Source organism: Tyto alba, unplaced genomic scaffold, assembly GCF_018691265.1.
Source record: "Tyto alba isolate M040663 unplaced genomic scaffold, T.alba_DEE_v4.0 Super-Scaffold_30, whole genome shotgun sequence".
NCBI classification, from domain to species: domain Eukaryota; kingdom Metazoa; phylum Chordata; class Aves; order Strigiformes; family Tytonidae; genus Tyto; species Tyto alba.
The window spans coordinates 5,812,747-5,836,242 of NW_024881305.1; the positions used below are offsets into that span (position 1 = coordinate 5,812,747).

General features: G+C 48.9%; 1 protein-coding gene across 1 annotated transcript; it reads right to left on the reverse strand.

Annotated features, from left to right (window-relative positions):
• Window positions 1–3,457: 3,457 nt before the first annotated feature.
• On the reverse strand, window positions 3,458–18,077 carry CD34 (CD34 molecule). Its single transcript, XM_033009618.2, has 8 exons — window positions 17,801–18,077; window positions 12,070–12,204; window positions 11,049–11,332; window positions 10,861–10,938; window positions 8,250–8,397; window positions 7,885–7,925; window positions 6,999–7,163; window positions 3,458–5,284 (listed from the first exon to the last, which is right to left on the reverse strand). Exons 1-8 carry the CDS (start codon window positions 17,877–17,879, stop codon window positions 5,093–5,095), a joined length of 1,122 nt encoding a protein of 373 aa, XP_032865509.2. The 5' UTR covers window positions 17,880–18,077; the 3' UTR covers window positions 3,458–5,092.
• Window positions 18,078–23,496: the final 5,419 nt, after the last annotated feature.

Genomic DNA, 23,496 nt, shown 5'->3' on the forward strand with positions numbered 1-23,496 from the left:
CCATCTCAGGGTTTGCAACACCAGCATATTAAAACGTTTTTAGAGCCCAATTCTTCAGCATTTGCCTTTGACAGTTTATCTCAAGGGACAGATAATCTCATTTACGTCTGTTACTACAAATCAAAACACCAGCAAATTAAATGGATCTGAAGGCTAAGATTAAAGACTTAAAATTAAAACACCTGTGAAGTGCCTGTAAGGCAAATAGTTGTAAAGATAATTTTTTCTGGGGGATGGAAAAGCCCTACACAGGTGCTGTTCTGTTTACCTTGAAAGCAAAGGCAAAAATACCACACTGGTGCAGACAGATTATAGACACGGGCATTATAAGACACTGGTTTCTTTTCTATGGTTAGAAAAGCAGAGAAAAGGAAATGAGCTCGAGCCCTTTAGCAATGCTGGGAGATGTCTTTATAGCCCTCTGATGATGACTGAGCTTTTGGCTGACTCAAAACTGGTACAAACACCCGAATTCAGCAGGACTGGCTGGAGGAAGCCGAGGGCACGGCCCAGCTTCCTCACCATCAGCCACCTGAAGTGTAACGGGACGTTCTCAGAGCCTGCCTGTGCTTCTGCTTTCCCTGTGCTTGGATGGAAAAGCCTGCGTGGCCTTGCAGCAGATGGTGCAGCAAATATTGTAGAACTCCCACATGAGTTTTGCAGGATCAGGCATCGAACAAGCAGATGGGAAGTGGATTGATGGGAAATTCAGTTTAGAAATTTCATTTTAGATGTTCCCTGTTCCAAGAATATGAGCTTCAAAGCCCACTGTCTGTATTACTTCTTTCATAATTTCAGCATGTAGGTATGTTGGCCTCTCGTGGGTGTTGCCAGCACCCCGGGGTGCAGCGGGGGATTGTGGTGGAGCCGGACTCTTCTTCAGGTGCTGCCTCTGAGCCGGCACCAGCACCGATCACCAGCTGCCCTCCAGAGCAAAGCAGTAAATGTTTTAGCAAAGCACAGCCAGCAGATAGCAGCATTGGTATATATAATACACCCCACACTCTTTCGGCTGGGGTTTCAGCCATGCAAAAACTTTGGTGCATGTAAGTCTGGGCCCATTTCTGTGCAGCAGGCCAGGCACCGAGCTCTCGTTCTGCTGGGCTGCAGCCAGTGCTGCAGAGGTGAACACTTACCTGCTGTAATTAAGGAGAAGTACTATTTCTGCAGTCTCTAAGCTAAACTGCATTAAACAAAATTTCACAGGAGGTACAAAATCTCATGACGCGACAAGGCATGTGAGGCATCTGCCCTTAAACCGAAATTTTGGCCCAATGCTTAAATAAATCTGTCCCGGCAGGTCTGGGGTGTGGAGAGCACCAGGAAAGCTCATATTTTCCTGGGGGTCTCCAAGGCACAGCACAAGGCCGAATGCTGATAGCTTTGAAGGGCCATGAGTAGAAACGGAGTGTCTTGCTGTTTGTGCAAGACTGAGCCTGATGCTGAGGGGTGTCGGGCATCAGGGCTGCCCTTCCCAGCGCTAAATCAAGGAAAAAGAAATTAACAGCCAGCAAACAGAGAAAGGAGCTACTTTCTTCTGTTCTGTGATGTGCTGGTTTGCTGTGGAGGGCTTGTGATACTGCAGGGCAGGAGTTTTCTCACCTGGAAAGGTATTGTTGTTATTACGAAGGGGATGGAAGATGCACTGCGGGACATTGTTAATAAGACTTAATTAAAACTTGTTTGCTCTGATAAATTTGTTTGGTTTCAACAATGCACAGAGCAAGCCACCTTCAACCCACAGTAACATTTATGGCCGTTCAGATAGGAAGGTATTCCTTCATTTCTGAAATAGTCCTTGATTTCAATCTGCAGGAGGATTCTGGGGCTGCCTGGGCGGGTGTCAGAGCTCCCGCTTCTGCTTCAGGCTGGGACCTGGACACGTCATTTAATGGCTGTGTCACATTTATATTCATATTTTTAACACCTTGTAGATGTGTTTGCCACCATTCTTCCCCAGAGGATGCTTTCATGTTGATTATTTTCATCAGGGCATTTCATGCTGATATAAGGGGCCCCACCAGCTAAACTGACTATATATGTGCTGTATATAAGCAGGACATGAGATCATGAACCAGGCAAGAGCACTCGCATCAGCCTTGAATCACATTTATGGGAAAGCAGGCAGCTGTTGGAAGCTGAGATGGATTTGCCATCCCCAAAAGCCCCCAAAAGTGGCCCAAAAGCAGCTGGGAGCCTGCAGGCAGCGTGGGTTGGCGAGAGGAGGAGGCTGCCCGGCAGACGGTGGGGCTGGCGAGGAAGGAATGTAAGGGATTTGATAAGGAAGGAATAATAATAATAATAATAATAATAATAACCTTTATGGCTGGGCCAGAGCTGAGCCTGCCTGTGTTTACACACAGGCAAAAAACTTCCTGAGCTGGAAGAGCAGCTTTTCCGCTGGCTCGGCCCTGTCCCCGCTCAGCCGCCGCCGCTCTCGGCATTTCCCTCAATCTGGATATTTTAGAGAAAGCTTTTGTTTTGCCAAAGCAGTTGACTGTAACTTTATTGTCTCCGCTTGGCTGTAGGACGTACCCTGAGCTGTGAAGAATGCACCTGACGTTTGATTAGATCTCCTACTTTTGATACAGCGAGTAGTGCTGATGAGATAAACAATTGCCAAAAAAAAAGAAAAAACCAACCACCCAACCAAAAAAAGCCAACCCCAGCTCCCTATCCTACCCCCCAGTGCAAATCAAGTCTCCAGGAGAGCTCCCCTGTACTCCATGGCAGCCAGAGCTCTTGGGAGAGAAAGTAATTTAATTTTCCTGCATCTGTTCCCCTTGCAGCCAGTCTTTCAGAGGTCAGATTACCCCAAACTACAACAAAACTGGCAGTGGTGGTTTCTAGCTGAATTCAGCACCTCCAAAAAAGCACCCGGTGTGCCTCTGTCCAGGGAACAAGCACTAGGAAGGGTTGGGCATCCCGGAGAGGAGCGAGCAGGGTCAGGAAAGATTCCCAGCCCCAAACCTCCTGCTTTCTGTGGAGCTCCAGCATCTGCACCAGAACAGGCATTAAAGGACTGACCTGCATCACTCTGCAAATTCTTTGATGCAGGAGCCGTTGATGGCTGTTGCACAGTGCACAGAGGGAGGAAGACTTCATCTTCATCTTCATGCACATACAGCCACCCCTGCTCTTGGGTCAGACCCCAGCCCATGAGATTGGAGTCTCATTTATTTATCCAGGAATCAACTGGGCATCCTAAACACCAGCAAATCAAACAAACAAGATTTCATAGCGTGCTGTACATCGCTTGTCCTGCAAATGTGTTTGCTGAGAAACGGGGAAAACGTGCAGAGAACAAGCCACAGCCTTTAGTCACAGTATTTCTGCTGGGAAACAACCTCTCCGTGAGGCGTTGTCCCCTCATCGCGCTGGCACACGGCACAGCCAGACCCACGCATCCCGGTGGGATAAACACGCCGTTGTTCCAAGGACACAACAGAGAAGCTGATTTTTAATACTCTTTTTTTTTTTTTTTTTCAACTGGGATTATTTACAATGAGATTGAGGAGAAGCAATTCACACCGAAACAAACAAAACCTGTAATATTTTAAACTGTGCTTAAATGACTCTTGCACCCATGAAAACAGCCCCAGATGATGACGGACGTTGCTGTCATTCCTTTAAGCACTGTACCAAAAAATAAAGCCTTCCCCTCAGGTGTTCAGCACTGAGAAAATGTTGCAATAAATTCAGCAGCGAGAGGGTAGATCAGCTTCAAGGGCCATTTTTGTCCTTATTTCAGATGTGGAGGTCGCTGCTGGTGCCAGCAGAGATCGTGGTCTGACCAACGTTTGCTGAACCTCGGCCTCTCGTGGTCTTGCACCACCAGCACCGGCCTTGCCCAACACCAGCTTTGGCTCCCTAAAAACGAGCTGCACTCGCTCGGGGCCGAGCACAAACCTGCCCCTGGCTCTCACCGAGCTGCACGTAGCCCAACCTCGGCAAGGCGGCTTGCAGCACCGCTTGCCTCGGGAGCAGGATCAGTGCAGAGCGAGGTGGGACCTGCTCCGGCTGTTGGGAATTTGGTGTTGGGCTTCACTTACCAAAGGAAAAAAAAAAAAAAAAAAACAACAAACAAAACCCACTTCTTTTTGTTCATGCAGAGGGAGAAACACCCGCAGCAGAGCCGGGTTTCTGTCTAGCATTCGTCCCGCTGGGAGCCCTTTGGCATGTTTTAATCCCCAAAATCCCACCCTAGGCACTAACCCCAGCGTGTCGGGAGGGGCTGGGGGAGCACTGCCAGCCCCAGGCGTCTGCAGAGCCGTCTCCAGCCGGATCAAACGGTCTCTATCTCACTCAAGACATTGATGGCTGGCTCTGGCTGCAAAAACGCCACCTCCAGTCCCTGACACGAAGGGACTGGGGGGAGATTTTTACTCTAAAACAACTACCTGCGTACTAGTAGGATTGCAAAAGAAACAAGTTTGAGGTCTATTCACATTTCAGTCTTCAATTCCGCGTGGAAAGTTTTACACAGAGCTTCAGCAAATTCTGCCGGAGTAGGAAATACTAAAGAAGACCTAAAGCACAAGAAGGGGGATTAAATGCCTGGTGTTCTTAAAAAAGGAAGAAATCCTGCACTCAAACATAAAGATGAGATAAAAAATAGCTCTGTTAACCAAAATTATCTTAAACCTGAGAGGTTTTTGTCACTGAAATCCCAATTTAACTACTTCAATCAACCTGACACACTGCCACCAAAAATTTTGGCTGTTTGGAGTCTGGCTCAGGGCTTTTGTAGCTTCAGTCTGCCTCTGCTTAAAAGCTGTTCGGGGCTAAGGGCACTTGCATTTCTCATTATGTTCTTCTAACAACAAAATCAGAGAACAGCTGCAAAAAAGTATCCTGTGTGGTCAATGGGAGAAGCAGGAGGAGGCAGAGAAGCAGGTCTTTGGCAGCTCTGGTGTTTAATGTGCTTTAGGCTGCTTTTGAAGTTCTTCACAGAAATAATAATAATAATAATAAAAAAAAAAAAATAAAAAAAAAAAGGTCTGCAATTCCCTAACTGTCCATAGAAAACTCTTGCCCTCCCTTGTCTCTCCGCTCCCCTCTCGGTCCGTGCTGAGGATGCGCTTTGCCCGGGTCACATCTCGGTGTCGGCGGGGCTGTGCTGCCTGGCCGAGTGGCCGTTTTTGGAGGACGCTTGGCCAGTCCCGTTCTCCTGCGTCCCACCGTTGAGGTTTGGCTTCTCCTGCAGCTCAGGGTGCTCTTGGGGGGGCATCATCAACATCGTATTTCCCTGGCTACCGTTTTCCGTGTAATATGGGTCTTCAGCCTAAACAGGTACATAAATAACAAAGGCAGAGTTAAGGAAGGGAAAGGGCTGACAGCAACTGGCTTTGATTGCTTGGCCAGCTGCCTGCGCTTCCTGGGCAGGAGGTACAAACAACTGCAGGCACGGGAACCTGCTCTCACTGATGAGGAGGGGAACAGAGGGCCTGAACCATGCCGTGGCAAGATGGAGCAAGAAAACCAGCCAGGAACTGCCTCTTTTTTTTTTTTTTTTTTTTTTTTTTTTCCTCCTGGACCTGAAAAGAGAAGTCATCAGGTTTTGTTGTTTTCTCATAACCAGGTTTTGGACCTGCCTCTGCCTTGGGTTTACAAAGCTACCCCGTGACAGACCACCTCTGTTTTCCACTTTGGCCAAATAGGAAGCACCGCTGAATGAAAACTCTGGACATTGCCTCTTTTTCTTTCCCCGTCCTTCTTTCTTTCAGCCTGTAGACAGAAACACAGCTTGCAGCAAGGTGCTCGCCGAAGTGCAGGACTGCACTCCAGCAAATGCAAAGACACTCTGCGTGGCTGGTTACGGTTACTGCTGTAAGGAGCAGGTGCTTCTGCAGGACGCAGAGCAATAGCAGAGCTGCCTCCGTCCCCCACCCTGACTCCCCCGGTGTGGGACCGTGGCAAGGCCTGACAGCAATGCAGTGGGTGCTGGTGGTCCCAGGCCACGGGTGGCAATTACCAGCTGGTAGCAGCTAGCCCTGCTCCTTGTTTGCTCAGTGACATCCAGCACCCAGAGCAGGCTGCCCAGCCTCCCGCCTGCCCCGTCTTTCCTCTCAGCCCCTTTGCTGACCCCCTTGGCCATGGCAGTGGGATGGGTGTGCTGGACAGGTCTCACCTAGAAACTGGATTGACACCGGCCACACATTTACATGGGCAGCTCCCAGCCATGCGTTTACATTGCCTTTCACTTGCTGCCAGCACGCAGGAGATGGGACCCGGAGGCAGCGGGCCCGAGAGCACAAGTTGCCATGTCCCTGACACACGCACTTGGCTTCCCATCGGCGTGATTTGAGAGCATCCTTTCTGGCAGTGAAATAGCTTGGTGGCTTCCGAGGACACAACTGTTCACATGCCCACGAGCAGTAGTGGGGGAAAAGCAGGGCTCGTCCTCACTTTACAGAGGGCTCACATCCCTGAAAGTCACTGGTAGGGAAGAGTCCTCAGAGGTCAGCCTGCCTGGAAAGGGGAAAATGGAAATAGGAAATTTCTTTGCCTTTCTTTCTTGATATATTTTATTACCATCACTTGTTAAGTGAGGGGAGAAATAGCCTTTATTACAGCATCAGTACAAGACAGACATAACTCAAACGCAGCAAATGAAAGTTAAAGTGTGTCATTTTAATGACAAATTCATAAGGTTTCTGTGTCTCTGGAGGGGTCTTCCTGGATGAGTTCTTACTGCTGAGCAAAATAAGTGTTAACACCTAGAAGTACGAGCGAGACAGGGGCAGTTTTTCCCCCGGGAGCAATCAGCCAAGAGTTAATTTTGGAAGGCAAGAGAGGTTTCCCTTCACCCCGCACGGTCTGGCCTCCCCGCTCCTGCCCTCGGCCCCGCCCGGGCCGAGCCGTCCCACCGACCCGGGGACACACGGACAGGCCCAGGGTGGGGAGCAGCCCCCTCCTCTCCCACCCGGGCACCCCGCCGCAGCCCCGGCGCTGCCGCCTCCTCTCTACCTGCTCTTCTGCCATCTATAAGCACTGACCAGCCTCTCTCCCGCCGGGCTCCAGCTCCGCCGCTTCATCAGGAAATAACCAGCCAAGCCCAGGAACGCCAGCATCAGTCCAGATGTGACCAAGGCGATCAGGGTCTTCTGAGAAAAGTCCTGGTGGTTCCTCACACTCGCTCGTTTAAGGGATTTTATTCCAAACTGGAAAAAACACCAAAGAGAGCCAGGAGTCTGACAAACAGGAAACACATGCATCTGCTGAACAGGCACCAGGCTTGAAACAATGCTGCTCTTCACCTCCTTGTTAAACTTCATGTAAACAAGGCTGGGCTTTGCTACCCAAGCTCCTGAGCTTTGCGCTTGCCCTGTGAGCTCTCACAGCCTCATGGTCTCCTTCCCATCCTAGTGTCTTCTGTGGCACGGGGAAATGTTCTCCCGTGGACCGGAGATCTAGAGCATGCGTCTGCGCGGCTGAAATATCTCTGTGCACTGCAGTTGAAGCTCTGTTGGCTGCCATTTATATAGGCACCTGGAGCTCAGCTTTACAAGCTGATGGCAGCCTCACTGGAGTGTTGAGAGGAGGAATTAATTAACGTCAGCGTGGTACTTTGAAGAAGCAGAGTGCCAATTACATCCTAAGAGTTATTGTTGGGATCTAGGCCTTTTTTAAGAAAATACTACAGAATTTTACAGTAACTATTTCAAGCATTTCTGGTTATAGGAGTTCTCTTACAGTGCACTGCTGCCTCCCTGCATGTCTGGTGTTTGGCTCCAACCATCTCATGCGCCAACACTCCACAAGCACATCCGAGATGGAGGCAGGCTCAGTCTGCCCCAGCCTCAACTGACCGTCTAAAAACCTCCTTTCTCCAGCCACTCAGGCCACCCATTTTTTCCAGCTAAATTTGCTTAGGGCATTTACCTTTTCCCAGTGAGACTCCTGGAGCATATCTGTAGCAGGATCTGCAAGGTTTAAAACAGGAGAGGCACGTTGTGTAGAGGGTGATGCTGCAGCTAACGCCAGCATCAAAGAGCCTGGCCACTGCTGAACACGGAGCAGCCGTGAGCCCCTTCGCTGCTCCAGAGGCAAAGCCACGGCTCTGTGGATCTCACAGGACCCCAGAAGAAAGAGCAGTACTTGCAGAGAGAAGTCTCCTCTCAGGCTGTAACTGAGGATTTGTGTCCCACAGCCTCTTCCCCACAAACAGACCCCTCTCCCATAGCCCACATCAAGGTCATTATCCGTTATGGGTGCCAAGGACAGCCAAAGGAACCAGCCCAACTGACCTGTCTCACCGACGAGGATGAGGAGCAGACAGTCATGGTCCACCTCAGATTTAGCCAGTTTAATCCGGCAGGGAGGAGGAATGTTGTAGTCGCTCTCTTCACATATTACACTCCATAAGTCTGATCCCTTCATCTCTAAAAAATGTTTCTGCAAAATTTTCAAAAAAAAAGCAGCCACTGACTCAACCAAAGCCACCAATTCTCCATCTCAGCTGTGCTGATGATACTACTGGTAGTGTTGTACATTCACCCTTTGTGTTCTGGTGGTTTATCTGTGCTGTGCAAAGCTGAGCAGAAGCAACACGAGGTGACAAACAGCGCTGGGCTGGGTGTCAGACCTTCGCCTCCCACTTCACCACTGCTTTGAGCCCCAATACCAACACCGAGAGAATGGAGATGCTTATTTCTTGTTTCGTAACTTAATGAAAATAAATTAAATGAAGAAATTATTAGCAACTCTTGCAAATGGCATATAAACAAAGCTAAATTTAGGATCTGAAATGCATGGCAAGTCTCTCCAATTTCTGGACTGAAACAGCCGCCTGAAGAGCCCTATTGTTTCAAAGTCCCAGGCAGGGACTGGGAAAGGAGGGAAATAACAAAGAAGCATTGAGCCTTCCTGTTTAGGAAATGTCTTCAATGTTTTTGCTAGGTTGCTGATCAAAGGCTAGGCAAAAAAATACAAATTTCTCACATTTTAGAGCTGAACTGACTCTTGGGTGGAAGAGGAAGAGGAGCAAAGAGCTGCAGCCTTCCCCTTCTGCAGGCCAATTTCTGTATCAGACAGGATAGGCTTTCTCCTGGGGTCTATTTTCAGCCACAGTCAGGCTTGGAGACAGAGCCCACAGTTGCTAAAAGACATTATCAGCTTCCCTAACATCCTCCCAGCTGGGGACATCCCCACCCCCTCGAGACAGAGACTGGCTCCAGCTGAATCCCTCACCCTGCCCTTACCCTCCGCTTGCTCCCCACCAACGTGGGGCTGCAGGAGAGAAGAAAACCCTCTTGCCTTGTAGCGTTGTGCAGAGCCAGGCAGCTCAGTACCCTCCTCTCTTTGCCTTCAAATTGCCTCAGTATTGTGCTCGGATCCACACATCCTCTTAGCACACAAAAATGCAGAAACTTATCCATGAGAGAATAACAAACAAATCACTTTCAGCTGTTTCTATAGAGCTTGGCTTGGGGTGAGAAAGGCCAAGATGGAACAAGAGACCCAAGTGTGTATTTTCCTTTCTCTGCTGTGGAAAGAACTCATCGGAGTGTCAGAATTTCCCTTTGCAATTAGCAGCGCTGGGTGCCAGCTTATTGCTCATTTGCTTTGGGAAAGGCCAGCAGGAAAACGAGACACAGCACGCTCCCTCCTATCTGTTCTCCTCGCAGACGCTCTTATCTGGTTCCCAGGTTCTGCAGCTGCTGAGCCTGAGCTGGATTTTCCCACTGGATGATTGCTGAGGTGGAGGGTCTTCTGTGGGGTGAGAGCTCCCGGAAAAACACAGCTGGAAGCGGGGCAGTTTGACTCGTTTCATGTGGAGGCAGGGTTAAGAGTATGTGCAATTAGGTGTGACTCCATAGGATGTTCTGTGTGTTATATGTGCATCCATTTATGTATGTGCAGGTCTGTAACACATGCATAAGGTGCAATAACCCTGTGCCTGGGCGGTGCTGTTGCTCACTAGATGGTATCTGGGCTGGGGATCCCTCTCTCCCGGAGGAGCTTCCAGGTGCATTTTTGCTAAAGTGCAGTCCCTGTAAACAGGAACAAGGCTAAGCGCCATTTAATTGCTAATTTGCAGAGAAAAGCCAAGTAAGAATTCCCTCATCCTAAGCGGTGGCAGTATGGCTGACCAGCAGAAGTAAAATTTATCCCTGTGATTTTATACCCAGGGCGTTGCCAAGTCTGCTGTCCCACAAGATCCAGCACCTTCTGCCCTCTGTTGCAGGTTCTACCCCCAGTGTGAAAGGTTTCTTGCCGCCCACCCACAGTAGTGTCTCAGCCAGACCCTCTTCTGCTTTTAGAAATGCTTCGGTTTTGGTGCACAAGGCCAAGGGCAGTTACAGAGAGCCTGGGATTCCCTTAGGAATTGGTGCATACAGGGACACTGATCAACCACCCGTGCTCCTTCAGATGCCCTGATTTCTTTCCTAGGGCAGCTGGCAAGACAAAAAAAAAGCCCTCGCATTCCCAACAGGGAAAAGGAAGAAGAAGAACAAAGGCAATTTCCTGCTAAACATGGTGGGAGAACCTTTAGAAGCTGAACTGACCCCAGAGCTTAATCATTAAAAAGGAGGTTTTACGCAACCAGGAGGTTGCATTTCCCCTGGGACTGCTGTGATCACCCCTTTGGGACCCTCCTGCGACTGCTGTGATCATCCTCCCCATCTCCATCACTTTGCACAGCTCGGCTGTTCTACCCTAGGGATTGACCGCGTGAGCTCCCCACCCCAAACCCACCCCCCAGGTACGGTGGGTGACCCCATCGCTGCCAGCCTGAGAGCGCTGCAGGAACCTGCCCTCAGGTGTTTGCTTGCAGCCCCCCCCCCCCTGCATGTCCCGTCGTTCCCCCCCCCCCCCCACCCCGGGGATACGTGGCCACCCGGGGCTGCGACTCACGCAAGTGACGGACTCATTGAGCTGCAAGCAGATGGCTCTGGTGTCACTCACTTCTTTGACATTGTGGCATGTGATGGGCTGGAAGGGAAAAAAAACCACAGCGATGGCACCAGTGAACTGTCGGGGCTGTGAGACGAGCCCAGCCTCCGCGTGGTCCCACGGCCCGAGGTGCCCAGCCGCCTCCTCACCTTGGGGCTGTCCCCGACCGCGTGCTGTGGCGTGGTGGCAGCCGAGATGGGAGGGTGCTCCGAGGTGGCAGGAGAGCTCGTATCAGCCGCCGTGGGCCCCGGGGTTTCTGCCACCGTGCTGGGTCGCGTCGCTGGGCTCTCGGTTGTGGGGACCCCTCGGCTCGTGGGGTGCGGGTCTGAGGGGGTGCCCAGCGCCTGCGTGGGGGTTTGGCTGGGCTGTGGGCTCGGCTGCTCGCTGCTGAGCCCCGGGGAGGTGGGGCTGGCTGCCAGGGACCCGGTCGCAGCTTTGGTTTTGAAGAAATGCAATGAAAAGGATACATGAGAAAGCTTAAGTCCTCTAAAATCAGTGCGTGGCATTGCGATGACTGAAGTACAATATTGATTTGTCATAGCCAGCAGTACCAGAACGTGTTAGTGGCTGTATAAGAAACGCGCATTAGGCTTGCTTCAGTTACCTAATTGTTACATGCGCTTCATAATCTGTTTACAAAGGGCTAATTTCCTGGGCATACGCTGCACCACAGCAAGGATGCCATTGCCCGACCTCCCCTGCATCGCCCTCGTCCTCTCCCTTGACCCAGAGTTTTCAAAAAGATGTATTGATTTCAGACAACATAAGAGAAAGGCACTGTACATCCGTGCAAGGGTCTCTGCTTCAAAGCCCTTCAGAGCCTTGGCCTCATACTGGAAAGGCTGGCAGACCTCTCACGGGTGCCATTTGCTGAGCAAAGAATAGGTATGTTGAGATAAAGGGCTAATGAGCATTTTGTTCCTTCACCTCTTGGCTATTTTGAAAAAGGTGAGTCAAATCTGCCCATCCTGAAGAGAACAGCGTTAGGTTGCCCAGGTGGGATTTTCTGTACAGGATTAAAGCTTTTGACCATACTATCAGGCTCTTTTCTGAGAGAACAACCCACGAATCAACTGTGCAGTTTCTGAAGGCGAGCCTGTGCACTTAATAAATCTGATTATTAACGCAAATGCTACCAGGAATCCCGGGGGGAGCGAGGGGGGTGATTACCAGATGTCTCTGGTGTTGGCTCGGCGCTGCTGGGGGTTCCAGGGGCTCCGGTGGCTGCTGAGCTGCTGGTGCCTTTCGTTGCCACGGCCGTGGCTGTCGGTGTGGGGGTGTCTGTTGGGCTCCCAGAAGTGTTCCCTTGGGGCAGAGGAAGGTGTTAGGGGCGGCTGCCAACCCCCCGTCCCAGCCCCGAGCCCCTGCCTGTCCCCAAGGGTCCCTGTGGGCAGGGCAGGGTAGGGTTAGCTGCTTTCACAAATTCATTTTTTTGCCCCAAAATGGCAGGCTGCCCTAGAGCTCATGTGGAGAAGCTCACAGACTAACCATTTCGGCTGGGCAAGTACTACAATTTGGTGCAGGCCTTGCAGAGGCAGCAGGGCTCCGGGGGCAGCACCAGAGGAGGACAGGCTCGTTCCTGCCCTCATCCTGCCCCATCCTCGGGCTTACTGAGGGATGCACAAAGCTCTGCACAAAGCTGGATTTCATAGTAGTTTGGCTTTATAATCCTTGGAGGAAAGACTCAGGCCTTGGAAGAGATCACTTGTGCTCCTCAGGAAAAATAAGTTGGATTTGCAGTTGCAGGCACAATCTCAAAGTAAATAGAAACATTCCCATTGGCTTGGGATCAGCTCTGACTCATGAGCAAAAACATCTTTGGAGGTAAAACCGAATGTTTGGAGGATGGTTTGCTGTTCTAACTTAAAGTTTATATATTGCTTCCTGGTACGTTACAAAGATGACACTTTCAGCTTTTCCTTCTGCAGTGAACTATATGAGTCAGTTCAAATGTATTTCTTCCCATTTCTTAACCTTTTCTAGTCTGAAGATCTATTTCCACTCTTAACAAACAGCTTCAGTCTCTACTCCAGGGCTGATGCTGTTTAAGATTCTTATCCAGACACTAAAGAGAAAATCATACAAAATACGTTGTTTCATTTGTATTTCTGCCCAGGGGAGCCTGAGATCCAAGAAAAGTTACTTCATCCTCCCAAACCACCCTTCGGGATGGAGCAGCACTGACAGGTCCTGATCAGCCGCCCGGCGCCAGCACCAGGGCAGCACCCACTGCCAGTTAAACATGCGTTTCTGTACGTGCGCTGCAGTATCCTGCACTTTGGTGTTGGCCTGGCAGGAATTTTTCTGTCAGGATGTCAGTACTTTGCTGGATCGGGTCCAGACAACCTAGATGGTTTATGAAAAGCAAAGACCGACATCACTGAAGTTTATTTTGGCGATGGGTGGCAGCGGGCAGAGCTGCTCAGCTGTTCCTGCAGCTGGTGGGTGGTTGTGTCAGAGGGTGCTGGGGGGGGGGGGGGGGGGCGGCTGGGGGGAGTGCACCCCACCCCAGCCCCGTGGGGCCACCAGTGCTGGCACAGCCCATTCTGTCCCATCCCATCCCATCTCAACCCATTCCATCTCATTGCATTCCATCCCATCCTATCCCATCTCATCTGATCCCATCCCACCCCTTCCCATCCCTTCTGATCCTGTTCCATCCAGTCCCATCCCATCCCATCTTGTCCCATCGCATTCCATCCCATCCCATCTCATCCTGTTCCATCCCCTTCCAACCCATCACATCCTGTCCCATCCCATCTTGTCCCATCCCATCCCATCCCATCCCATCCCATCCCATCCCATCCCATCCCGTCCCGTCCCGTCCCATCCCGTCCCGTCCCGTCCCATCCCGTCCCGTCCCATCCCATCCCATCCCGTCCCATCCCATCCCATCCCATCCCATCCCATCCCGTCCCGTCCCATCCCATCCCATCCCGTCCCATCCCATCCCATCCCATCCCATCCCATCCCATCCCGTCCCATCCCATTCCGTCCCATCCCGTCCCATCCCATCCCATCCCATCCCATCCCATCCCATCCCATCCCATCCCATTTTATCTCGTCCCATCCCATCCCAGCCAGGCTGCAGCTGCTCGGGGCGCGGGAGCACCGGGGGACGCGGGGGCCCTGCCGAGGGCTCGGTGCAGGTGTCTGGAGCTGGGACTTAAGTTCTGGCACAGCTTTTATTTAGGGGAGAAGTTTCTTCTCTCCAAGATAATTCAGTTCCAACTAGTTAAATCACCAAGTTTTTCTGATGAATTTTAACAAATCAAAAGCAGAAGGCATGACTGCATGCCCAGAATAATGAGTAGTACAAAGTTAAATCCACGCTTTGCATACAGCTTTGTGTTTGCATGAACATTAGCAGGAAACTTTACATCACTAGAATAATGTAGCGCCTGGACTTGACCTCCCCAAGCACCACAGCCACCCAGGCACCTTTGAACTATTCCAGATGTCTGTAAAGCGCCAGAAGTATTTCTAATCAAAGCCTTTTCACCACTGAATATCATAAATTGAAGCCTGGATTATTGCTCAGTGTAATTTGTGAGAAGACCTGTCACATAGTATTTCTTTTTCTTCCCTTTATTGTAGTGTATGCAGGCACTTTTATAGAAAACATGGCTACGTTTTTTGAAACCTTAGGACTCATGAGATAAATAATGATCCAGCTGTGGGCTGGATAATCCACATGGTGCTCAGCTAAAGTGGGTCATTTATTGCACCATACATTTTTACTAGCTTTGCTAAACTTTGTCACTTTGTTAATATTAAGGGTTTGAGAGTTTAAGCCAAGCGATTTATTAACCTCAGAGAAATCTTCACCGGGTAGTGCTAGCACATGCAGGAGCATGCAGATATGTGAAAGAAAACTGTACTTCACAGGGAGTACTGGATTTTCCTATATAGCTTTTAAAAAGTAAATGCCTCTGATATTTAAAGATATTTTAATAACGGGGCTTAGGAAGTATCTCAGCTCAATTGAAATTAAAAAATGCAACAATAAATGTTAAAGTACTTGACTTGGTCCAACACTCATCCCTGAGCACTAACCCAGGATTTGGAAGAAAAAGCTCTGGAGTGGCAAAGACTCAGGAAACATGAGAAAAGTTTCCGTCATTTGTGCCCTACTCTGCACCCGCAGCAAATTAAACAGGGGGGTTTCTCCCCTGCACATCCAGCCCTGCAAGGTGGGAGGTGCAACTCGCAGGGGACTCCCAGGCAGTGATTGCACCTCCTGTGCTGACACACAAACCTCTTGGCAAACCTTTTGCTAACTGGGTGCTTACTTCAGACCCAGAAACCCTGTGCCCCGGGGTAGTTTCTCAAACCCCTCTGCGTGTTTAAAAAGCCTTTTTTCCAAGCTCGGCTGGCCCTCTAGAAGCTGCAAGGGCTGCAGCTGAGCTTCGGCAAGGGGCTGCGGCTCACCAGGGTACCGCTGCACCAGCGGCTGCTGGGGAGGAGGATGAGGAACCGGGGGGCACCGAGCCCCAAAGCTGTGGCCAGCCCTCCGCCGAGGGCTCCGGCCCTTGCTCGCGCCTTCCCACTTTGCCTGCTCTCAGCCATGTGGCAGGAGTTCAAGCGGGTGGAGCCCTCTTCCCTCTGGAAATATCTGATAAAAATCCCTTCCCTCCCCCTTCTCCCAGACAGGATATGGGTGTGGGGCCGCAGTCACGCAGGGCGCGTGGGGCAGGGGGCTGCGGGGAGCCCCCCCCCGAGACAAACCCCAGCTGCTGGACCAAGGGATCCCGTGGGCTCGGGGCCTCTCCGGCAGCTGGGTGCTGCTCGGGAGCCCAGCACCTTCCCGGGGACCGAGGCTGCTCCTGGCTCCAGCAGTTACAACGTGCAGCCCTCTGAAGGGCGTTAAACTCAAGCAGCTGTGAGTTTTAAAGCTCGTTTTTCCTTCCCTGACTTTTAGAACTTTCCTAGGTCTTGCAAAAGGAATGAAGGGAAGAAAGAATCCTTTAGAGTGACAGGAAAAGAGATTTTTTTTAAAAACATCAGGTTTGGCAGAGGTTAATAAAAAAGATATAAAAAAGAAAGATAAAAGGTTAAAAAAAAAAAAGTGTTTGTATTAGATACGAATATAATATATACTCTCTTTTCCATGCATGTTCTGAGATGAGCAGAGGACAGCTCTCCACGTGGTTTATCAACACCCAGTTTTGCCACCGTGAACCGCTCGCAGCATCGCGGGCAGGGCATCCTCCAGCAGCCCCGGAGCATCGGCCCGCTCTGCGCACCAGGGCCCGGCATAAACCTCTCCCACCCTCGTTGCAACTCGACGGATGCCCGAAGGATCAGGCAAAGCCCAGAACGGGGCGTTTCAGGTGGAATTCTCCCCGCTGTGAGCCTGGCTGGGGCTGCTGTGGAGCCAGCCTGCAGCGAGCAGGTACCTGGTACCTGGCTGCCATCCCCGCCACCGAGTCCACACGTGGCTTTTGCAGAAGACCTGAACCTGGCGCAGCGTGGCACGGAGCGGGGGGGGGGTTCCCCTGTAAAACACATGGCTTTTGGGTGAAGGTGTCCTGGGGGGCAGGTCTCACCCTCAGCAGCACTGCCAGGGGCCTCCCTGAACACAAACCCCCCAGAATTGGGATTTTCATCAGGAACTGCACGACCGACACCGCCGCTGAAACCCCTGGGACTGCCCGAAGGTGATGAACAGGCAGAGCCCCAGGGTGAGCTCCCCCCGTCTTTCTCTGCTCCACACAGCAGCTACATCAAACAGAAATAAACCTCGCCAGCAAGCGCTAATAAAGGACTGTAATATCTTGCAGAAACGGGGAGCATTGGCTGTGCTAGCAAAAGGAATGGCATTTTGCATCATTAATAAACCGCGTGTCGCTGGGTTGGTTTTGTCTTTCCAAAGGCAAAGCTTTTTATCACTTTTGTATCACTTTTGCTCTGTACTACAAGGAGCTCAGGTTTTGCATTTCAGGTAAACACTCTTGTCCTACACCCTCCCTTGCTCCTCACTGCAGCCCAACCAGACAGTCCTGAATTTTTATTTCTTTCAAATAAAATTGTTTTTTTCTTTCCTGTAAAATTAACATAGACTGGAGGGTCAGGCACAATGGTGCAGGTGAGCAATATACCTTGGCAACAAAGGGAACATGAAAGGAGCACCGTGAAACAGAAGAACAAAATACAGCAAATTCTTTCAATAGATCTAGTTGCTCACATTCATGTGTGTAAGGAAAAATTACATTTGAGGAGACACTCACGGGTTCCTGGCTCCTGGCCCAGCACACTATGCAGCACACAGAGTGCTGCTTCACTTTTTTTAGTCCCTTTTTATTACTTTATGGTTGTTGGGTTTGGGACAAAAATGATAATATTTCCCTAAAATATAACCCTTTAAAAAGTACTACCTAGAGAAAATCTCTGTATTATTATTCACTTTTTTCATATGAAGAATGACTGAAGAGCTGGAATAGGAGATTTTAATATTTACAGAGGGCAATTTGATTTTCAGAAAATGTTTAGTTCCTGCCACAAAGTAAAAGTAAGGCTAATTTACACCAATGAAGACTGGGAAGCGACTTGGACTGTGGCTTCACTCTGCAGCTTCGCATGCTGCGTTTGCATCCCCTTGTTATCTGTAATATTCTAGGGAGCTCTTATATCCTGATTCCTCTCCTTTTCAAACCAGCAGCGGTTTCTGTTTGCAGCACATGGCTGCGGGTGTGTTGGCCAGGATGCCTGATGCTGTTCTGTGAAATGTCACTGCCGCGCTCGCTGTGTGACATTGCAGCCATCCCCACTCATCCCTCCTTAAAACGCATCCCCCCCAGCTGCTGTTTCAGAAGTTACAAAGAAGTTGCCCCATGCACTAGTCTCCCGCTGCTGTTGCTCAGTGCTTGTAACCCTGCTATTTGCTGCAGCCAATACTCACCACACAGCTCCACAACACAGAACGCAATCCAGAAAAGCTGCCTCCACTTCATTATTTTGAAACTTCCCAAGAACAGCATTCCTGCTCGCAGCTCCCACTAAGACTGGCTCTGGCTGTGACAGCTCTTGGGTTTTCAGTCCTGCAGCAGCTCTGAGCTCATGTAGCTTGGTTTTAGTTCAAGCCTTTGAGATCACTCGGTTGTGGGGTGGGTTTCTCTTCAGGGGTTGTGCTTATGGCTCAAGACTGTGAGGTGGAGTTTCTCCGATTTGATTTCACAGTTGTATACGGTTCATGGCAACATCACTATCACTTAGGTAATTTTCTCCTCCCCACTTTCCTGCCAGCGCTTCAAAACAAATAAAAGAGCAACCCTCTCCCCAGCAAAGGATCCCAAAGCCTCGCTGGGCTTAACTCTTTCCTGAAAGCTGCTTGCTTTCCTGTTAAAGTGAAGGCTCCAGCTGGAAAGAAGGATTAGAGAGGAGCCTGCTGCTAAACTTCCCTCAAAGCAAAGTAAACACAATCTGATGAAAGCAGAGAAGTGGAGAAACCCCAGGTCCAGCCACTGCCGGCGAGCCCTGTGCGCGCTCCCAGGGCTGTGCTGTGGCCACTGCTGTGGAAAGGGGGAAATTCTGAAAACTGACTTCAGAATCAGAAATTTTCACAGCAAATTAAGCAAGGAACTCAAGGATGCGAAATCATCACTGACCTGAAGAGAAGTAACTCCATTAGCTTCACTAAATTGACTTCGGTCAAACAGAGAGCACGAATTAAATGGTTTACAGAAGGTCTGGGGGAGAGAAAAACCCACAGGCAAAAACTTCTGCATAAAACCTGGAGCAGAAGAGGGACTTGAGACTAATAAATAACTTCCTGGAGCTCATTTCCATCAATAACGCATTATAGAAACATTAAAAACAGTATAGAAATACTGACTTCAGTTTTATTACCAGGCTGAACTTTACCAAGTGGAAGTGGTTGGTCCTGGCTCTCTGATTCTCCAGTGGCTGCACCACAGGCCCACTGGGACCAGCTCTGGAACCGGCAGGACGAGGGCTGCTCTGCAGCAGGCAGCAAACGAGGCTGGCCAATGCATCCTACCATGGTCTTAAGGAAACATGAGTAGCTCCACAAGTATTGATTTTTTAAAAAATAATATATATATATATATATATATATTTTTTTTTTTTTTTTAAGATTTTTTTATCTAAAAATACTTCAGCATTTCCATTTCTTGATTTCTATATCTGGGAACATCAAAGACAACAGGAATATCTTAGCAATAATTTTGGCCTTTTGGGGATAAAAAAAAAGTAAATGATCACTAATGAAAACTAAACTCTAGTTAAAGTCTGAATTCTTCCTTTTACAGTTAAATGATGTGGTCACTGAAGGAGTCACTGCTAACAGGAAATCAAAAATGAGGTGGCCAGGAAAATAGCTGTGGAAGGAAGGACAGTGAAGCAGTTGCTCAATGTGGTATCTTTTTGTGGATGTCCCCATTACATTTGTACAGTTATATGGCTAGAGTCAGCAAAGGATGGAGAAAAAGTTAGGGTAGTTTTATGTACAAATAAATCCCTAAATAGCATTTCCAGTGTATAACACATTTATTGGTATGACAAAATTCCAGCAGCTTCTGCTTTTAGCATAGGACAGGGTTGGACGAGATGATGTTTAAAGGTCCCTGCCAACCCAAAGCATTCTGTGATTCCATGACAGGAAAATGTCTCTTGCAAGGAAACAGCTGTAGCTAAGAAATGTTCTCCAACATCTATATAAATATTTCTACTATGTTCAGTAATCTATTACTGAATGACAGAGCTATACAGCTCTATTAAAGACCAAAATATCCCCATAAAATATGGTCTACAATAGGGTATGAAACCTGAGTGTGGACACAGACTGGCTGTCTCCAGCAGCTCCCAGCAAGCAGTTTCTCTTTTTTCCTCTCTCAAACACACACAGACTTTGGTAAATGCATGACTCGGTACATGACACAGGTTTGCATGCATATCAGTTTAGAAAATATATTCAAAAGATGAAATGAGAAAAGTAGAGTGAGACAAAGGTCCTATTTAAATAACAGATTTTTTTTTTCTTCTATTGAAGTGAGAATTTGGGTTGAATAACAGAACTAAAAATAAAAAGTTGAAATTTCAAAGTATCAGCCACTAGAAGACAGTAGACCATCTGGCGAGGACCAACATGCCACCACGCTGAACAGCATCAAAAAAAGATGCTGAGCTACCTCTGGCGAGAGAGGGCTCGGGCCCACCCTCCTACAGCGAAGGCAAATATCTTAGAAATTTTATTTTGGTACTAAAAATAAGTGAACTGTAAGAAAAGAATAAAACAAATCAGCTCGTGCTGAGCCCCTTGTTCGTACGGGAGTTGCAGGGAGCTCCGGGCCGGGAGCTGGGGCACCCCCAGCCCCCCCGCCTGCATGGGGGGGTCCCCCCTTTGCCCCCCCCCCCCGGCTTTCCTGCCATTCTTCTCCCGGGCTCCTGAATGAAAGAAACCAACGGGATCATCCGGCCTTGGCTGCCCGTTTTGTTTCACCTTTCAAAAACAGAGTAAAAATAGCAAGCTGGGCTAAAAATAGATGATGACCGGGTGTGCCAGACACCGAGCATGGGAAGCTCACGGGTTTGGCTGCCGGTGGAAGCTGGGCTGCGTTTAAACGACGTTCCCTGGGGCAAAGATGTAGGGTTTCATTAATACTTATGCCCACTGTGCTCACTATGTTAGCCCATGCCTTAGAGCTCGCTTTAGGATAGTGACTCAGCTAAGCACGGCCCAGCAGGTAAATCTGCCGGATCCTCAAATGAAAAACCAAAAGAACCACGAAATCAGTTATTTATTAAGATGATTCTTTAATTGCAAGCACTGTCTTTGGAGCGTTTTAGGAGAGATGCTTCCACCCATCCGACCACTCTGCTTTTTGAGGCGCAGCCGGCCGAGCTCCCCGCTGGGGACGCGTGGCCGTGGGGCCCCGCCAGCCACCCCCAGCGGGGCTTAGGCAAGGCTGAGCCAGCCTAAGCAGGAGCAGGACGGATTTTGTTGTCTGATGCCCATTCGCGAGCATGTTTCAGAGATGCTGTGAAGTGGGCAAGCCCTTTGGTTGGGGGGGGTGTGTGTACACACCTCCAAGCATATTCCAAATATTCAGAATGTCCAGCTGTAACCAGGTTCTTCAGTTGTTTCCGTCTGTTTATTCAATGAGTGGAAGATAACGCCTTTTCTCATTGATAGGACTCTCCATTTAAACCTCTGTTTAAAGCTGCAAGCACCTGGCAAACGAATATAGAAGAATTATTTCCTCCTTTCAGACCCCTCACAAATTTTTATAGTTAAGAATTTAAAGACTAAAATAAGAAACGTGCGCTTGAATTATCTTGAAGCAGTCAGTATCAACTGTATAAGGTTAACAACGGCTGAGCCAATTTCAACTAAACATTTACAGGATCAAGTGTCCAAATTTCAAACAGCACAGTGATGAAGGCTTGTTCACATAGACTGGGAATTTGTCCAAGTATTTAAGGGTGATTTAATTTAATTGTGAATGATGCAATAGACATATGGCTAGGAAGTTATATGCCAGGAAACATGTTTTCTATAAGTATTTTAGCAGGCAGATGGCATACAATAGTTTTGGTGTAGTCATTTCCTCACCTCCTAAAAGTTGCTATTTTGGACAGATGAAATAATTAGATTCCCGCCATCCTCCCATGATACCAGCACTGCTGACCCAGAGGATGTGCAACATTAGAGGACTATTTCTGTACAAAATCCCATCAAATAAATCAAACCTTACACTCACCCTTCCACTGCCACTCAAGGGTTTCAAAGCATCTTAAAAACTTTCCCACTTAAATCGAAAGTGAGCGAGCATTCCTACTTTGGAGGACTCCCACCGCGTGGGCGAGCACAGGGCACGTGGAGGCGCTTGGAGCAACGCCACACCACAACTAAACCCCCCCAAGTTTTGTGTCTCAATCCTCAGCCTTAGCAACCGAACCACGCGGCTTCCCAGACGGACCAACGCTTCCTGGAAATCACAACCCGTCTCCCACGTCCACCACGCGCCGGCCTCCGGAGAACCGCGGCGGGACGTCTGCCTTTGGGGAGGGGGACGAGCACCCCCACACCTACACGGGGTGGGACAGCCAGGGCAGAGTATGGAGCTGCAAATAAAATGGTAGCTGAGTGTAGCTTGGGTTGTTTCTCCTAGTAAATCTCCTAGGGTGCTGCGGGGACGACATCTCCTTTGTGTCAACAGGAGGCATGGGACCAAATCCCGACTGGGGCTGAGCAAGGGGAGCTCCTGTCCACTGCTAACACAGGACTCAAGCTCCTGCTCCGAGCAGACGGCTCCTGAGGAACAAACTGGTTGTGATTCATCTAAACGAGGGCAAAGAGCTCAAAAGCTTCCCTAATGTTATCAACCTTATCGCGATTTCCTTAAGAACTTGTCATCTATTTGGTTTATTGTGTTTGGTTTTGCACGTTATTATAATATATTGTAACTCTCGAGGCAGGAAGTGCTTCCTCTATTAGTGTCTCAGAAACTACATCCTGAGCCTCCTCTCAAGGCATCCTTTGTGCAAAAGCTGCTCTGGAGAGATTACCGCCTCGATTTCTGCATCGGAGCTGCTCTGAAGCCGTCTGCTTCTCCCAGCCCTGGAAGAGCCCCTCACCCCTGAAGAACCCCCCTGCGTGGGCCGTGGGCACGCTGCCCCCCATTACAGGAGGGTGATGGACGAGACCTCCCTTGCCCCTTCAGGTCACCTTTACCTACAGCTTTAAATGAAGGTTCCTCCTCTCCTCCCTTCTTTGTAATCTCAGAGGAAAACCTCCCGCTTCAGTGAGAAGTACACAACTTGTCTGGGCTCTTAAATTTACTCCCAAACTGAGTGCACAGAGCCTTTAATAGCCATAATTTATGAAAGAACGCCGCCTTTCTACACCACTATTTATCTAGGTGCTTGTATTCTTTTTCCAAGTCTTATTTAAATATAGTTCTCAGAATTAAAACCAAATATATTTTTTTTTACTTGAGCAAAGTCTTGCTTCTTCATAATCCTTGCAACTGCATTTAATGGCATCTTGCTATTTATTACCATTTAACAGCACCTTGCTATTTATTAGCACAGCTACTGCTTATTCATTTACACTCAGCACAGTCATTCCTCAGAGAGAGACAGCTCAAAAAACCCAAGAATACCAGATTTTTGATCCGTAGATCATATATTTTAAAAAGCTTTTGGAGTTCTTAAGAAAAAAGATGCATGGTTGTTGCAACTATAGCATATTGTTAATAAAAGTGGTATATTAAAACAAATTGCTTAGTATGATTATTCCACTAAAATCAATATCTTCAAATAATAAAGCAAATAAGAAGTGTACACATGACTACATTCAAGCAAACCATATGGTGGATAGATTGCTGAACAGTTTTATGCCTTAAACTTTTACCTCAAGATTGTTGGTTCAAATCTAATCAATGCTATGCTCATTTACTACCTTCTGTCTGTTCAGCGCTTTGTAGGATATTACTGGGTCTTTAATCTAGTTTTAAGGGGCAGGCTACAATGTAAATCAAGCCACTTAAGCATTTTTCCATGAAACTGTTCCCCAGATGCATATTTTCTGCAGGAATACCGGAGGTTGAACGAATCAGAAGGAATTGCCTTGAA

Coding starts and splice junctions, on each gene's coding strand:
- CD34 (XM_033009618.2), bottom strand. CDS start 17,879: ATGCTGTTCTTGGGAAGTTTCAAAATAATGAAGTGGAGGCAGCTTTTC. Junction 12,205..17,800: donor CTGTGTTGTGGAGCTGTGTG/GTGAGTATTGGC, acceptor CTCTGCCCCAAG/GGAACACTTCTGGGAGCCCA. Junction 5,285..6,998: donor GCCCGGCGGGAGAGAGGCTG/GTCAGTGCTTAT, acceptor GTACCTGTTTAG/GCTGAAGACCCATATTACAC.